The sequence below is a fragment of the Pelobates fuscus genome, chromosome 7 (genome assembly GCF_036172605.1).
Source record: "Pelobates fuscus isolate aPelFus1 chromosome 7, aPelFus1.pri, whole genome shotgun sequence".
NCBI classification, from domain to species: domain Eukaryota; kingdom Metazoa; phylum Chordata; class Amphibia; order Anura; family Pelobatidae; genus Pelobates; species Pelobates fuscus.
In genome coordinates, this window is record NC_086323.1 from 58529710 (window position 1) to 58547819 (window position 18110).

The following is an 18110-nucleotide window of genomic DNA, read 5'->3' on the forward strand; positions in this document are numbered from 1 at the left end:
TTTGATGAGCTGCCATTTCACTACACATGTAAGTAGCTCCCTTAATGTACTACAGTATGCATGAGTTTTAGTGTGGCTAGTAAAAAAATATTTCTCTTTACATTTTACATGCAAGTGTCTTAAGTGCCCAACATACTTTGTGAATCACAGCATTTCTTCACAATTGCATATAAGGATTTGAAAAATCTGTACTATCAAACATAACAGGTGTAGCAACCCTGTGATCGTCCAGCAGTTGGAACAACATCTCCCTAGATCAGGGGTTCCCAATTTTTTTCCATGGAACCCTTTGACATAGTGCATTAACATACACAAACCTTGACACTCAGATACCCACATACACTTTGACAAACACACATACAAACTCCTTAACAGACACTTAAAACTTCACTCTACCCAGCCTCTCTACCTTGGGAGTGCTGGCATGGAGTCTATTCCCTGTGGTCCAGTGGGGCTGAGCGGCTGACGTGCAGTCCCTGGGGTCCAGTGGGGCTGCTGGGCTGAACAACTTGCGCGTGGGCGGGCAGCAAGGGAACATTGATCTTCCTGCTCAGCTTCCTCATGCGCCTCTTAGTGAGGCCAGAGTGAAGTCATATTCCGGCTCCAGCATCACTGCTGTGAGCGCTGCTATGATGGCTGCCCTGATAGAGGCGGGCGGCGAGGGAGCACTTGCCCCTGCTCAGCTCCTTCGCCGCCCACCTCAATTATCGCAGCGGCCATTTTGTTTGCCAAATAGTGGCAGAACCCAATTTGTGTTCTCACAGAACCCCAACTGGAAAACGCTGTCCTAGATACCTAAACTTGTGTGCCATAACTAGTTCTGGAAGGACATCGTGGAGCTCTCCAAAGGCCAATTCACATTTTAGAGTTTATCCTGGTTACCCTTATAGGCACACTGGTTTACTTCACTCAACATTTACATTCTCTTACATGAATACCTGCTGGCGTATAAGGATTAAATCCTGAAAGACTTCAAAATATGGAAAGTCTATTTTATTGATGTAGAGTTACTATTTTTATACAGTGTAGAAGTATTTATGAACCATTACTTTGAAACCATTTATACTTGCAGTATGGAATAAAATGGATACTTTAGATCACGTGTTAATGTTTTATTTCACAGTACTAGTGTTTTTTATGCAATCAAAAATCCATTAAAAAACCCACAACTGAACAAATTGATTTGTCCAGGATTTACATGTGGAGTCTTATCAATGACCCGCTCTTTACTCGTAGAAACTGCACATATTGGAATATTTTTGTGGTATGCCTGTTAAATTTAAGGTGTACTTTGTATGCAGACTTCAAGTTGCACCTATTACTTGGTGCATCCATCCAAGATTTAAAGGACCAATTGATGGGCAATTTTTTTTGTTTTTTTAAATGGATATACCCCCCAACGAAAGCATGCATGTTTATGTATGCAGTTTGTTTTTCATTTGAAATGTACCTAAAATTAGCTTGCTCATGCTGCAGATCTCTTATTTGCAGCCTTTGTAAAAATGTTCACTTCCTTGTCACAGACTGAACAGAGGTTCACTGAGAAGCCTCTGATTTTAAACTGTGACCATGCGTAACTCAGAGTGAGACCTGGGGACTTGTGCGCATGCTTGTAGGAAAACGGACTTGGAGGTGAAGGCAAGCACGCTAAGAAAACATACACTAGTTTTATAATTTGCAATTAACATGAGATGCCCTTGACACAAAGCACTTCACGTTGCCGAGTGCTTTGTGTGTAGTACTGCTTTAGTTAACTCTTGGCACTTTGCATTTACTTCTAAACAAATCACTCTAGATCTAGATGCAGGGTTAGGCAAACAGTAGATCCTCAGATGAACACCTGCCATGATGCTTTATCAGCCTTTAGAAAGGCAAAGCATAATGGAAGTTACAGTTTTACAACATTTGGGGGATCTACCAATTGCCCACCCCTAATCTAGAGTAAGTTTACCATTTAAAATCCCTGGTTTAATATATAACCTTTTGTAAATGGCCTCAATAGAAAAAAAGTTGCCAATTTTCAGAAATACAGTTTGGTGAATAATCTAAACTTTAGCATAATTCGCTGACCACCACAGCTGCACACCAATTTCATCTTTTGTATTAGACAAAGCATACCAAGAATAAAACTGTAAATAAATTCCAGTGCAAACCCAAATCTATATAATAAACACACGCAGGTGGCAAAACAATGCAAACGAAAAAAAAAATATCAAAATTTATTTATAAAAAAATACATTGGGATCAGTTTATGCTGAGAAATGTGGCAATAAATATACATAAAAGAAATTAAGCACATACTACATGAGTACAATATGGCACAGACATAATGTAAATGCAAATTTTTAAATTAACTCTCAGTGATCAGAATGGCTGCAGCAAATCTGGCTTGTTTTTGCAGTTCATTTTGACATAGGAGTCAACATTTGCATAGTCCTAAAAACTTTATACAGCCTTCCTTTATTGGAAAAGGCAAGGAATGTAGAGCAGGTTACACGTTCTCTGGCTTTCTAAATCATGCTCGCTCAGCAGCAACAAAGCACATTATTTTTAGCATAATACAATTCTTGGTCCTTCACCTACAATAAAAACCTTGTTATCCTATGTGGCACGTCATAGACAACTTTTAAAACAGGCAAGATCCATAGTCAGTTGGAATTCGCAATATAGACTATCTAAACCAAACCCATTTGCTTGTTTAAAAACAAGAACTGGCTTCTTTAAAATTATGAACCCAAACAAATCCCTTTAGATTTCAAAGCTATACTAAATGTGTATCACAATGATGCAGCACAACTAAACCACAAAAGATCTACAGCTATTTCTACATGCCCATATTAAGTCTTAAAATGTTACAAGCAGCAAAGTCTACCATACAATGTAGCTCTGGAGTAACACTGAAATAGTGAAGTGCTTGTAACGAATTACTCACAGTGAGAGGTGCATGCAAAATTAAGATGCTGCCTGTCACCACAAGGTTATTTGTTAAATAGTGAGCTGCCAAGATAGTAACATGTTCCCGACTAATCAGTTTAGTTAAAAGCCGCTATATTCCTTCGGTCAAGAAGCAAAAGTGCCATCTACCTCGAGAAAGCCAGAGAATCAGCAGACAATATATTGCTTGAAACCAAAGCAGTAAAAAAAAAAAACACTTATTTATGGAATCAACTTAAATTTAAAAAATAAAATTACATAAGACATTACTTTACCGTCACTTTTTACTACTGCTGCAAGAAGTAAAAAGGGAAAACAGGTGTGGATTTTGTTTGTAGCATGCACTCCATGATATCAATAGCATAACTGAACAAATGTTCCCTTCATTATTCACAGTATTCCTTTTACTTCATATGCAATTATTCGTAATGCTGTAGAAAATAAAATCAGTCTCAGCACTAGAAGGCAACTAGGGATAGAAGGCAGAAATAAAAAAAATAAAGGAATGTAAGGCAATAATTTGTTTCCATATTAAAGCAGAGTGTATTAGGAAGACTGGTAAAATTACACAAGGCTAGCTTGGTCTCCATGGAATAAAATAAACGAATACAGAGTACATTGTATACATCTAATAATCTATGCCCTGATCGCTGTACTGCCCGTGGTAATCTCTGGGATACTCTTCAGGATACTCTCCCTGGTACTCATCGGGATATTCTGCTTGGTAGTCGCTGTCACTGATTTCAGATCCATTTGTTCCAGTCCCTTGGCTTCCATTGTGTATGATGGGCTCTGTTGGGGCAGCACAGTATTTGGGATCGTATACTTGTCGCCCAAGACCATACACGCTCATGCCTTTTTGAGAGGCCACTTTATTGGTTCCCATTTGTAATGAAATTGTAGAATTGTCAATTGGCTGTAAGATTCCTTTCTGATCATAGATGTCTCTTCTTGTTCCCGGGGCAGGCATACCAGCCTGGTAAAAAAGACAAAGTTAATGTTAGCTGAATTGCTGGAATAACTGCTTACGCTGCTGTTCATTTATTAGTACATTTTATTATGATTCTAGTCTAGATACAGTACCCCTTTTGGTCATAGACAGTGAAAATAAAATCTTAAAAATTAAAAAAACATAAATTTTACTTACCGTAAATTTCTTTTTCCTGAAGATTAGAGGCAGTGCTTATACCACAGGGATATCCAATCTGGAGGGAAAAAACAGGCAGGCAAATCTCCAAACATTTAAACCCTCCCCTAATTACCTCCTTTCCCATAAGTAGCAGCTCCTCCTGATCATACCCAGAAAATACATAAGCCAAATAGCTGCAAAATTACTGAGTTTATTAGAAAAAAGGGGCGGGAATGTAGCACTGCCTCTAATCTTCAGGAAAAAGAAATTTACGGTAAGTAAAATTTATGTTTTTCCCTTCAGATTAGAGGCAGTGCTTATACCACAGGGATATAATAAAGCAGATCCTGAGGGCGGGTTCATTTCACTACAGCTTGAAGCACCTTGCGCCCAAAAGCAGCATCCTCCGAGGCCAGTATGTCCAACTTGTAGTGTCTTGAGAAAGTATGGAGAGAGGACCAAGTAGCAGCCGAACAAATCTGAGAGGGAGATGCAGCTGCTCGGAGAGCCCAAGACGTTGAAACCGCTCTAGTAGAGTGGGCCTTTATAGGGCCTGGATGTTCCATGCCATTCTTGGAATAAGCCAACAGAATACAATCCTTCAGCCATCTAGCCAGAGAACTCTTCGAAACCTTCATGCCTTTCCTAGTGCCTCTGAATAGGACAAAAAGACTATTATCCTTCCTGAAGGATTCCGTAGATTTTAGGTATTGTAAAAGACATCTCTTTACGTCTAGGCAGTGAAATTTGCTTTCCAAGGCATTAGATGGATTCTGACAAAAAGTCGGTAAGACCACTTCCTGGTTGACGTTCGAAACCGAAAAAACTTTAGGTATAAAAGAAGGATCGAGCTTTAGAACCACCTTGTCCTGATGGAAAACTAAAAAAGGAAAATTCGCCCGAAGAGCTTGAATCTCACAAATTCTTTTAGCTGATGTAATAGCCACCAAAAAGACAGTTTTTAACGAAATAATCTTCAGGGAAGCTTCCTCCAATGGTTCAAAGGGCGGCTCACAAAGCGCTGAAAGAACCAAGTTAAGATCCCAGGGAGGATAGGTTTCCCTAACATAGGGCACCAAACGAGTTAGAGCTCTGAAGAACCTCGAAATCAGAATATTAGAGGCCAAGCATCTGAGGGAGAAGAAACTGATAGCAGAAACCTGCAATTTCAATGAAGCAGGTTTAAGACCTTTAGCAAATCCCATCTGAAGGAAACTTAGAATCTTCTGGATGGATGCGGAAACAGGGTTGACTTTAAATCTACAACACCACTGACAGAATATCTTCCAAATTCTAGCGTAGATCTTTGAAGTAGATTCCTTGTTAGTTGCCAACAGGATCTTTATCACTTCAGTATCCAGACCGTTGCTCTCTAGAATCTGGCGTTCAGAAACCAGGCCGTCAAATGGAATCTTCGAAGGGTCGGCAGAGGCACCATGGCGTCCTCTAGTATTTCTCTTGAAAGTGGGAGCTTCCAAAATGTGGCCCCTGGAAAATTCAGGAGAACCGAGAACCAACTTCTTCTTGGCCACCATGGAAGGATAAGGATAATACGTACACTTTCCAGTCTTACTTTTTGAAGTATTCTGGGAATAAGCACTACTGGCGGAAAGGCATAAGCCAGGTTGAACTTCCATGGAACTGACAGGGCATCTATGATATCCGGCCTGTCTGTTGGATTTAGGGATGCAAAACGTCCTGTCTTCCTGTTCATTCTGGAAGCCATCAGATCTATCTCCGGAACACCGAAGCGGTCTGTGATGAACTTGAAAGTTCTGCATGACAGGGACCAATCTGCTTGTTTCAAATGATGCCTGCTCAGGGCATCTGCCACCACATTGAATTTCCCTGAAATGTGAACTGCTGAAATTGACATCAGGTGCACTTCTGACCACAGCATGATCATTGAACAAAGGCTTTCTAACTTTGTTGATCTCGTACCTCCCTGTCTGTTCAAATATGCCACTGTCGTTCGATTGTCTGAGCGGATTTGAATATGTCGATCTTTGATAAGCATCTGAAATGCCAAGAGTGCCATCCACACGGCCTTTAATTCCCTGAAGTTCGAGGAATTTTTCATATCCTTCTCTTGCCAGGACCCCTGCTTCTTGATGTCTCCCAGATGGGCCCCCCAGCCCAGGGCAGAGGCGTCTGTCGTAATTATAGTGAAGGACTTCATCCGGAATGACAGACCCTCGTGCAGGAATCGAGAAGATGTCCACCACTGCAGACTTCTCAAAGTTAGCTTGTTGAACCTCATAAGCCCATCCAGGCAGAGTTCCTGTCGATTCCAGACTTGCAGAATGTTTCTTTGTAGAGGTCTCATTCTGGATTTTGCCCCACCGACTGCCGGGATTGAGGCTGTAAACAGACCCAGTAAGCCCATGGCTTCTCTGATTGAAAACACAATTTTTCTTCTGAGATTCCGAATTAATCGCTTGATTTTTAGTTTCTTCTCTTCTGGCAGGAATATCTTCATTGCGATAGAATCCAAAATCAGACCCAGGAACTGGATCCTTTGAACTGGCACTAGTTCCGATTTGTTGAAATTTATTAGCCAGCCATGCTTTTCTAGCGATTCTATCGCTGTCCCCAGGTCTAGCTGTAGTTGACCTTGGGACTCTGCAATCAACAGCCAGTCGTCCAAATACGGAATGACAGAGATGCCCATACCTAGCAGCTTTGTGAATACCCTGGGTGCTGATGACAGGCCGAAAGGTAATGCTCTGAACTGGTAATGTTTGATTACTGATCGGCAGCACACAGCGAACCTTAGAAGACTTTTGCTGGATTCTGCTATGGGCACATGAAGATAGGCATCTTTTAAATCCAGGGACGCAAACCAACTTTTTGGATGAATAAGCAGAGTAGCGGACTTTATTGTTTCCATGAGGAACTTCTTTTTGATAATCCACCTGTTTACGGCTTTTAGATCTAAAATGGGTCTGAACGAACCATCTGGCTTTGGAACCAAGAAAAGTCTTGAATAGGTGCCCCGAAAACTTTCCTTGAGAGGAACTTCTTCCACCACTCTTTTCAGTAATAGAGTCGATACTTCTCGCATCAGAGAGAGTTCCATCTCTAGAGAATGAACCTCGGAACATAGAAACATTTCCATTGGGGCTTGTGATAATTCTAGAGCGTATCAGTGTTTTATCACTGTGAGAACCCAGCGATCTGATGTTGTTCCTTTCCAGTGCTCTAGGAAGTGACTCAGCCTTCCACCCACAGGCCTGGCGTCATAACTTTTTATTTCTTCTGTCAGAAAATCTTTCCTTCTTCCTATAATCAAAGGCTTTTTTATGCTGACCCCTGAAATAGTTTCTACGAAAGGAACTTCTAAATGAGGGAAGCGACTCCGCTTTACGTCTTCTAAACTGCTTCTTAAATGATTCTGGTAAAGCTTTCCTTCCTTCCTTCATCTGTTTTAACAATTCATCCAGTTTTGAACCAAAAAGTCTTCCTGGTTCAAAGGATAGGTCACACAGTGAATTCTTAGATGCTGTATCTGCTGACCAATTTTTGAGCCAAAGCGCTCTTCTGGCGACTGTTGAAGTACCTATACTCTTGGCCGAAATTTTTAGGCTTTCTGCAGACGCATCTACCAAAAAATCAGATGCCATCCTGATATTCTTTAATAGCTTTACCGGGTCTTCCTTAGTTTCTCCCGTATAAACTTTTTCTAGTTCTTCCAACCAAAGTCTTTGGGCCTTGGCAACAGATGACCCCGTAATCAAAGCTTTAGCTTGGGCTGCAGAAGATATGAACAACTTTTTTAAGGAGGAGTCAATGCGTTTGTCCATGACATCCTTGAGCCCGCTTGTGTCTCCAATCGGTAAAGTAGTTTTCTTAGAGATTTGAGCAATAGGAACGTCCACTACAGGGACCGTATCCAGCTTACAGTCTTGTTCCGATGCTAAGGAAAAAGAGTTTTAAAATGTCTAGACAGAAACGGCTTGTGACTAGGGAATTTCCACTCTTCTAAAATCAATTCCTTAATCTGTGGGAGAAAAGGAAACACTTTGGACTTTTTCCCTGTTTCCTCAATTCCAAAAATGCACTGCACTTCTTTAATCAATTTCCCAATTGCTTCATCTGGGAAGGCAAACTCCTCATCTGAAGAATCACCACCTGAAATTTCCTCATACTCAGAACCACTAGTTACTGAACTAGTATCAGAAGCTTCCGAAGATCTCAGTCTTTTCTTAGCATGTTTTACAACTTGCGAATCTTGGGCAACCGAGGCCTGGACTGACTGTAATGCAGCCGACTGCATATCCACAAATGTTTGCTGCATACTATGTTGCAACCAGCTGAGGAAAGTAGACATTTCTGTTCTTTTTGCTTCCTCTGAAGCTTCTTTAGAACACACTGAGCAAAGTTTCTTTTTATAACCATCTGGCATAGGTTGGCTACACACAGAGCAGATTAAATGCTTGGCTTTAGATGAACATTTCCCCTTTTCAGCAACTTTATCCAAATTTTCCGGATTAGACATACTGAAAAGAGAAAACAAAAAAGGGAAAACAATCAAATTTTTCTCCTTATCGATTCAGGCTAGGACCCATTTAATTAAAAACTTAATCAGTCTTACCTTAAATGGCCTGAGAGTGTGTTGGGGGGCAGGTGAGATAACACTCTTTACAACCGATCTGAGAGCTCCTGGCAAACAGAGGTTGCTGCTGGTAAATGCTCATATAAGTCCTGAAACCAAAGAGAACGCCCAGTTCAAATTTGGCGCCTGAATCAAGGTTCGCATTGCGCATGCGCATAGCGCTCCGCGACTCCCTAGTGGAACGCAACGCAACCTGTGTGTGCGTTCCACCGCAGGACTTCCCAGCCGACGCACGCCTGCGTCCTTCGTCAGACCGGCACCTGGCACGGCATTAGACGGCAACATAAAACTTGAGGGACCACGCCGTCCGGCGTGTTAAAGGCTACTTACCCGGACATGAAGGAAGCAGTGCCCCCAGAGCCTCAGCCCTTCTCACCTGCTTCCTGGAGAACCTCCTGTCTAACCTCCCCTGCCGGAGGCAGGCAAAGAACTGGGTATGATCAGGAGGAGCTGCTACTTATGGGAAAGGAGGTAATTAGGGGAGGGTTTAAATGTTTGGAGATTTGCCTGCCTGTTTTTTCCCTCCAGATTGGATATCCCTGTGGTATAAGCACTGCCTCTAATCTGAAGGGAAAAAATTGCTATATTATATTATAAATTGTTAAGCAGTTTGTAAAGCACTTTATTCCTAGAATCTCTCAAGCATGCATACTGTGTTGGCAATTCCCAATTGTTATTTACAAAGAGTTTAGACAATACCCAATATAATCACTTACATAACCACTATCATTAGAAAACCCTAAACCCTTAATTTCATTTCTCCTGTTTACATCACCCCAAAACCCCACCCCCAAAAAAACAAGTAATATGATGGGCCTACGCTTCAACTAAAAATAAATCAGCAGCTGCAAACATCTCTAGAGATCTAACAATTGTGTCCATTATGTAGCCAGGCCACATCAAGTGGCCAGACATTTTAACTTGCTTTGAAATAAGCAAAGTTCCATCGGTCATTGAGAAGATTCAGATGTACTGAAGACCAGCAGCGAAGCAGAACAACCCCTGCTTGTTTTGTAGATTTTAAGAGAGGCTTGATGACCATTGGAACTTGAAAACCAAATGCAATAAGGCAAGGGCGCCAAGTGTGATTTTGGTTTGAAAAGAACATTTTAGCATTTCTTACCTGACTAGCACCTTTGTTTGTGCCCATCTGTAAACTTATTGTTGTCTGATCATAAGGCTTGTCTGTTTGCATCTTTGGGTCATACAGATGTCGCCTGGTTCCATAGGCAGTCATCCCAGCTTGACTTGCACATTTGTTGGTTCCCATCTGGAATAATTAAAAAAAAACAAAAAAACACGAAAACAGGTGAGATCTGAAATGTACAAATGCTGACATTTATAAAATAGAAAACATTTACAATTAGTTTAATATAAATGGGCAAATAACTATCCTGGAAACCTGTAAATTTAAATACATTTAGTCTGAGATTAAAAAGTCCAGCTTCAAAACCTTAAAATCTTCTAGAATGCAAAACAGTACAAAATTAAAGGGACAACTTTAGCTTAATGACGCTGTTTTGCTGTATAGATCATGCCCGTGCAGTCTAACTGCTCAATTCGTGGCAATTTAGGAGTTAAATCACTGTTTATACAACCCTAGACACCCCTCCCTGCATGTGACTTGCACAGCCTTCCTAAACACTTCCTGTAAAGAGTCAGCTAATGTGTACACTTCCTTTATTTTAAATTCTGTTTAACATAAAATTGCTCAGCTCCTGCTCTGTTAATAACTTGCTAGATCCAGCAGGAGCCTATTGTATTTAATTAAAGTTCAATTTACAAATCTGGAGATAAAAACGTTTAAAGTTAGTTACATCGGATTGAAAATGAAACTTTTTTTTTTTTTATTCACGTTGTGACAAGCACAGCCATGGGAGGTGTAGCTACAGCTGCATAAACAGAAACAAAAAAGTGATTTAACTCCTAAATGGCAGTGAATTGAGCAGTAAAATACAGTGGTATGATCTATATACCCAAACTGCTTCAGTAATCTAAAGTTGTTTTGGTGACTAGAATGTCCCTTTAAATACAAATTTAAGCTTATGCTGTATACATTGTCAAAATCCTGAAATTATAAATTCAGAAATGTACCTGTAAGCCGATTACACTCTGTCCTGCTTTTAGTTTATTGTCATCAAATTGTCTCTTCTGCTTTTCAGCGTACTTTACACCAATATCTACTGTAGTGTGAAATCCTTTTGTTTTTGCCTACAAAAAGCAAACATCTAAAATGAGCTTAAAAATGAATTCATAAAAAAAAAAACAAAAAAAAAACTATTTTGGTTAATGGTGGCCTAATAAAATAAATCACATATAAACGTAACAGATTTCTATTCTTTAATGGAACATTCGATGCAATGGAATGGTCAGTGGAATGCCATAATTTTATTCAGACGTTTTCTTTATGTTTTAGCAAGTTACGCTCCTGACTAGCAGGGGATGTGCTGTGCGTGTGCTGCACACAGCAGTTTCCTACCAAACTTAGAGCACTGTGCTTGCATACAATCTGATAAAGAGCAAAACAGACAAAATAAACAAGGGAGGAGATTGGAGTCTGAGGGGCATAAATCAGAAGTAACAATTAAAAGGCAGATTGCGCTACATTCATGAAGGTGTACTTGCACGCAGTTAGCCTGTCTTGCTGGACTTCGATAAGATTGTTCAGTGAGATTTTAGGCAAATAAAAATTAATAGATGAGATCGGATTCTTTTTTTATTTAAGAACAAGACTAGGAGAGCAGCCATTAATATAAGGACTAGGTTCTGTATGGCAAACAGTCTGCATGTGCTTACCAGACCAGCTAGAGCCGCCAGAGAAGTCTGTACTTGGGTCATGTTTCCATTCTCAAAGAGATCATTAGCTTCAAAGATATCATGAGGCTTCATTCCATATTCCTGTATAGCCTTAATAAAATTTCCAATATTCTCCAACTGCAGAAAAGGAATAAAACAAAATCAAGAAAATTATATACAGAATGGAAAAAAAAAAAAAAAAACACGTAAGAAGGCCTGTGAAACTCTTTACCGTTACATAATTTATGATATTGTGCACAATGTAACACATTTACTGAATACACAAAAGAAAATCCAATGCAAAAACCTCAAATATAGCTTTGTAATAGTTTTGAAGCATTGCACTGAACATCGTAAAAGATTTGTTTTGACTTGGCAGCTGCAACTTGAGAATGAAATGATTAAGATATTTCCAACTCTCTCCTGGGCTTCAAACTTTATTTTTTTCAGTATTTGGAATGTATTGAAAAGTAATTCTTTGCACACCCATCCCCGTATATCTGCAGGAGAACGAAGTTAAAAAAAAATAATAATACATATAACACTGGACATGGGGTTATCATTAATGCAAATTAATGCATTTTGGTTTGTAACAGGATTGCAAGTGTCCTGCGTTATACTCTAAGCAGACATACACATGTGTAGTTTGTTCGATCGATCTGTGCAACAGATCTCAGTAGCAAGAACAAATTAAAAAATATATATATATTTTAAGTGTTGTCCAAAGTTTGCTTCCTTCTTTAAAAAGACACGTTACTGCCCAAATACAAAACTAAATCCACTGCTTAGTAGATATACTCCCTTAGAAAACCTACATTTACATATATTCTTTTTTCATTGGGGATATATCTTAAAACAGCTTGCAAAAGCTGCACTTCTCATGTCTGCTGCCTTTAGCCCTCCTCAAATTAAAGCCAGAAATTAAGTTAAAGCCTTTCTGTGGCTGTCAAATCACAGACTTTCCAATAGTTCAACGAGAAGTCTTTGCAAGGCAGGTGGCTCCGAGCAGTTGATGCCTGTTAAACATGGCTCAACTGAGATAAACTACCTGTAAGTAACAGGACTTGTCTGACAGTCAGGGATGTGGAACAAGGTCAATTTATAAAAGCTCCATATAAAAAAAAAAAAAAAAAACTACTAAAATCTGCACTTTTTGTTCAATGAAAGCAGGGAGGAGGGGGGACATCTATGGAATAGCTTCTCTAACAAAGATGTAGCAGTAGCTGTGCACATATCCACAAATAAATACCTCAATGGAATTGCATAATTTTAAAATTAGCATAAAGCCACAAAGGCATCGTGGGATGCTGTACATACGATACAATTGTAATAGACACCACTGTAAAAATCCAGAGTAAAGTCTAAAAAGCACACCAAGTTGAGTAAAATAAAAAAATAAAAAAAACACTCACATTCTCATTATATTCAGGGACAATCCCCATTACCCCAATCCTACTTACCTTATGCCAGTTTAATTTTGCTTCGTTTATTTTTCTTACTGCACCAGGATGGAGTATATTTATAAGACTGAAGAAAAAAAAAAAATAAACATTTTATTTTACAAACAATTTTAAACCAGACGAAAGGGTGTTCGCAGTGAACACCCACTATACCAAGAATTACACACAGGAAGCAAGTGTTTGCATCCATAACACAACCCCTTGTATACATGTCAATAACTTGCATATAAAAAGACTTGGCAGCTGCAATGCTAGTTTTCATCTCCATATTCTGGAATTTCGACAATAGGGGGCTCAAGATATGATTTTGTCATTAACCCCTTAAAGACTGAGCCAAATGTACACTTTGTGATCAAAACAAACCTTAAATAAAAACTTGAATTTGCGCTATATGTCTGTTAAGGAGTAATTCGCCTCTTTCATATTATGTGCACCCACACTTATTATACATCATTTTAATCAGGGGAAACTGGGCTTTCAGTTAACATCAAATATTTAGTTATGAAACATAATTTAATATGAATAAAATATTAAAAAAAATGGGAGAAAATAAGTGTTTTTTAAAAAAAGTTTTAGTTCTATGTGAAATTTTAACTGTGAATGTCATAATACGGTTTGCTTTTACTGCAATAAAATACACATTTATATTCAGCCATGTCTCACGTGTAAAACCGTGTGCCCTATGTACAGGTTTTATGGTGTTTTGGGAAGTTAAAGGGTCAAATGTAGCATGTAAAATTTTTCAGTTTTTTCACATTGAAATTTGCCAAATTGGTTACGTTGCCTTTGAGACCGTTGGTAGCCGAGGAATAAGAGGTACTCCCGTGATGGCATACCATTTGCAAAAGTAGACAACCCAAGGTATTGCAAATTGGGTATGTCCAGTCTTTTTTAGTAGCCACTTGGTCACAAACACTGGTCAAAGTTAGTGTTAATATTTGTTTGTGTGTGAAAAATGCAAAAAACGTAGTCTGAACGGCAATTTTGGCCAGTGTTTGTGACTAAGTGGCTACTAAAAAAAGACTGGACATACCCCATTTGCAATACCTTGGGTTGTCTACTATTGCAAATGATATGCCATCATGGAGTAATTTTCATTTCTAGGCTACCGTGCGGTCTCAAAGGCAACATAACCAACCAGGCGAATTTCAATGTGAAAAAAAACTGAAACACGGGGGCGGAGCCTGACAGCAAAGATGGCCAGTCGCACATGTTAAGAGCTCCTGCAACAACGGACGAACGTGTGAGGCTACCGACTGACATAGTGGCATTAACGGCACATGGAGATCGGGACCAAACGCAGTAAAGCATTCTGAACACTCCGATACCTGTCCAACACCGATACACCACGGAAAATCTCCAACCGACCATGAGGCCTAACTCAGAGCAGAGCCTGAGGACTAGGGGAGATGGCCGATCCCCCGGTACGGGACGTGCTCCTAAGCAGAAGCCAACCGCAGCCCTGCTACCCCCCCTATGGACCGGCGGGGGTCATCCCGGTCCTCGCTGGGGACGGTTACCCCCACATTTATACCTGTACAAGCGGCGAAATTAGCAACCACACAGAGCTTACAAGACTCAGCCAAGATGGTGGCGCGGCCGCGGCCTAAGACCAAGCAACCATGCATCACACCACCCAAGCATACAAGGGACTTCAGAGACCTGCGGCGCACCCACCTCTGGGCAAAGCTTAAAGCCCGGAGACAATCTTACCAGCTGGCGAGAGAGGTGGCGGCGTGGATCCGTCTGACCACCTGGCGCACCCTGCTATGGTGTCCCCCTCACAACTCCAGAGCGACCTTTAAACTGAGTAGGAGCCGAAGCTCCATCAAGCGGGAAACGGTGCCAGGCCCCTCAAACGCTGAAACTTACGATCCCGCGCCACTGAAGAAGACCCGGCCAATCCCTCACTCAGCAGTCCCAGAAACCAACAACCAGCACAGCTCAAACCCCCACACTGATGACCACAAAGCCCAACGCGATGCAGAAATAGATGCAGCGAAGCTAGATCCAGGGAAACAAAACCGGCGGAGAGCCCACACACGGCCCACTGTGGAGGGAACCCAGAAGGGACCACCACTCAAGCAAAGCTGCCAGAACGGGCATCGGGTGAAGCAACCTGGACTTATGCAATCCACGGCTCACGGCCAACAACCCTGCCTTTAAAGCAGAGACTGACACACTCAGCAGCTGAAAGTAATGTATAAGACCCCCCTATCCAGGGAGAACATTCACCCTGCACAACCAGCCATAGGCACTACACACACAGTAATGGTGCGCTTATAACTTAACACTTACCTGGGCTACTTTAAATGTAATACAATGTCTTGCTTTGTTCTGGTCCGTGTCCGTGACCCTTACATTTACTTATAAGATAGACCCAGCATACTGTATTGTATAATGGCCACGTAGCCCAACCAGGTTATTAACACGCTGTGGTCTTAAGCACCACAACTTTAATTCTATATTGAAATAAGCTGCAGCAGTTCAGGCATAGTGAATGTAACCACTAGTTGGACTGACTATTCACCTTAGCCATGCTAGCATTGTACGATAGAGAAGCAACATTTTCACTTAACCTATAGCATTAACCTTTTATTGTTTCAAGTTGTCATGTTTGATCTAACCTTGTATCACACCTTTTCCGATAAGCTGAACTGAAAAACTACTTGATAAGCGACAATTATACATAAAAATGTGCAGTAACCTCTAATGCCTGACTACTGTAACACGATGTCTATATAACTGTTTCCCTTGCTGTTGTGGCATTGTAAGCATGATGTGTTGAACCCTTGCACAAATAAAATAAAGAATAAAGGGCGGAGCCCTGGACCGGTGGGGGTTATCCCGGTCCTCTCTGGCAAGCGGGACGCAACCGGGCAACCGGGGCCTGCCACATGCAACCAGCATCCACAAGACATATGGGCACCCAAAACGAGGGCAGCTCACTCACCTCAACGTACTCCACAGAGGGGACGCTCCAACGCCTGGACGAACTGTTCGCCAGATTCTGGGCCAAGCGGGCGACAGGTACCAGCGCGCAGCGAGTGCCGCAAAGAGGAGCCCAGCGGGGTGCCGACCAAAGAATGGAGGGCCCACAAGGTGGCGCAAAACGCACCCGGCAAGCCAACAAACTTAAGCCTCACTCGCACAGACCAGGGGCCTTAGGAGTATCCAACCCGCAGTGCACACAGCACAGACGGAGAATAGCCTGCCGCAGGCGGCGACCAAGCACCAGGACCCTCCATCGCCCACACGGCGGACAGGACCCAGACTCCCCAAGCACCACGGCTCAGGTCTTGGAAAGTTACAGGGTTAAATATAGTGCTAGCAAATTAAAATTGATATTGAATATCAATTGAAACGTTGATATTGCCACAACCAGCACCGGGCACTACAAAAGTCTTCTTGGAGTGCAAGCTACTACGATAGATATAGATAGATAGATATAGATAGATAGATATAGATAGATAGATAGATATAGATAGATAGATATAGATAGATATAGATAGATAGATATAGATAGATAGATATAGATAGATATAGATATAGATATAGATATAGATAGATATAGATATAGATAGATATAGATATAGATAGATATATAGATAGGGGGGGGGGGGGGGGGAAGCTGGTGAATATGATTTATATGGGGGCACCGTTCTAACCAGTGTCCTATTCCCTAGGAATGCAGGAAAGGTACATTGGGCACTGCTGACAGATTTACACATGTGCAGTTGATAGATCTCTTCATTTTGCAACATAAAGGTTTATGAACATTGGATTTTTCATGCCATCCGAGTTTTCACTGTAAAGGAAACATACATGCACCAAACAGCATAATAATATACTATGCTTACTTGCACAGAATTTTGCCATCCCTCAAACCAAGTTGGAAATTATCACCAATACTCAAGCCGGTCACTTCCTCGATCCAAAGACGCAGATCCTCTTCTACTTGTGGATCATATTTCAGTGCAATCTAGCAGGGAGAAAAGATAAATCATAAATATGATATGTACTACTCAGCTATGAAGCCTAACTGGTTGTAGAATTCACAGCAATTATCAAAGAGTTTGCATCCAGTCAGCTCTCAGGGGCTCTTTAACATTGTAAATGTACCGTAATCTATTCACATCCTTACCTTATCTACTGCCAGCAAACATACTTTAGGTCCATGCTGCGGTTATACACAGTCAGATACACAATTCCAAGGAAATGTTTGAATCACAGAAAACATAATGTATTTTAGTATTACAGCCTCCCGAAAATGTGCAAATTCACATCAGGTATTATTCGCATGTAATGTATACTCGTTTATATCGATTAGAGAGAGTTTGAATGTAAACTATATAGCAGTCCCAATCAAGCCCAAGTTACGTGATTATTTGATATGCTCAGGAGTGCTCTGGCAGCCCCCCTACTGTAAGAAGCCAATGTTTTAACTTTTTACCTAGAGTCTAGGCAAATGCTGCCACGCCTCCACTTCTAACCCCGGAGAGGCTCAAACTCCTGAGATAAGCCCTGGATAACTCGCTTAGTCAATGAGGTATGCGCTGCACTGCAAAGCTTAGCTCGGAAGAGCTATCAGAAAGCCTGCTTTAGTATCAGCTCTATGGCCACAGTAGTGGAGGCTGGGAGCGGTTGCCCACATACTCCAGGTAAAAAGCCAGCGAAAATGGTTATACCATTTGACAACTTACTATGAGGGGATGCCAGGACACCATACCCACTACAGCAAGCTATAGTGGTTATTGCGCTTAGAATGTTCCTTCAATCCTTGGGTTTGTAGAATTCAGGATACCACAATGAATGCTTTTAGACCTTTGAGTCAATAAAGGATAAGATATGACAAGTGCTACATGGCACAATCACCCAGTACTGGACCATGGAAGAATGTGATTTGACACATGTACATGTAATACAAGAATAGAGCAAGCAGATCATTTTTAGCATTTTTTCAGCCATTACTAGATTTAAAAAGATCTGTGTTTAACAGCGTGACACCAAAGGCAAAACTGTATTTATTCAGCTAGACTAACAAACAGCAGTTGAGATGGCAGATAAGCAGTTGCATAACCAGACTGAGTCAATAGGTTTCTATAACGAAAGTGCATGTTCATCGTAAGCCAATGTTTTTGACAATGGACAAGGGAAAGTAAAGATAAAGGGAAGG

General features: G+C 41.0%; 1 protein-coding gene across 1 annotated transcript in view; it reads right to left on the bottom strand.

Moving 5' to 3' along the window:
- Positions 1–3297: 3297 nt before the first annotated feature.
- The window catches only part of CNN3 (calponin 3), a 29545-nt gene continuing 14732 nt past the window's right edge, over positions 3298–18110 (bottom strand). Inside the window, exons 2-7 of the mRNA XM_063428335.1 lie at positions 16795–16916; positions 12935–13001; positions 11475–11612; positions 10773–10889; positions 9802–9948; positions 3298–3910 (exon numbers count right to left, since the gene is read on the bottom strand). Coding sequence (XP_063284405.1) covers positions 3563–3910; positions 9802–9948; positions 10773–10889; positions 11475–11612; positions 12935–13001; positions 16795–16916 — 939 coding nt within the window. The 3' untranslated portion in view covers positions 3298–3562. The remainder of the gene's footprint in view (positions 3911–9801; positions 9949–10772; positions 10890–11474; positions 11613–12934; positions 13002–16794; positions 16917–18110) is intronic.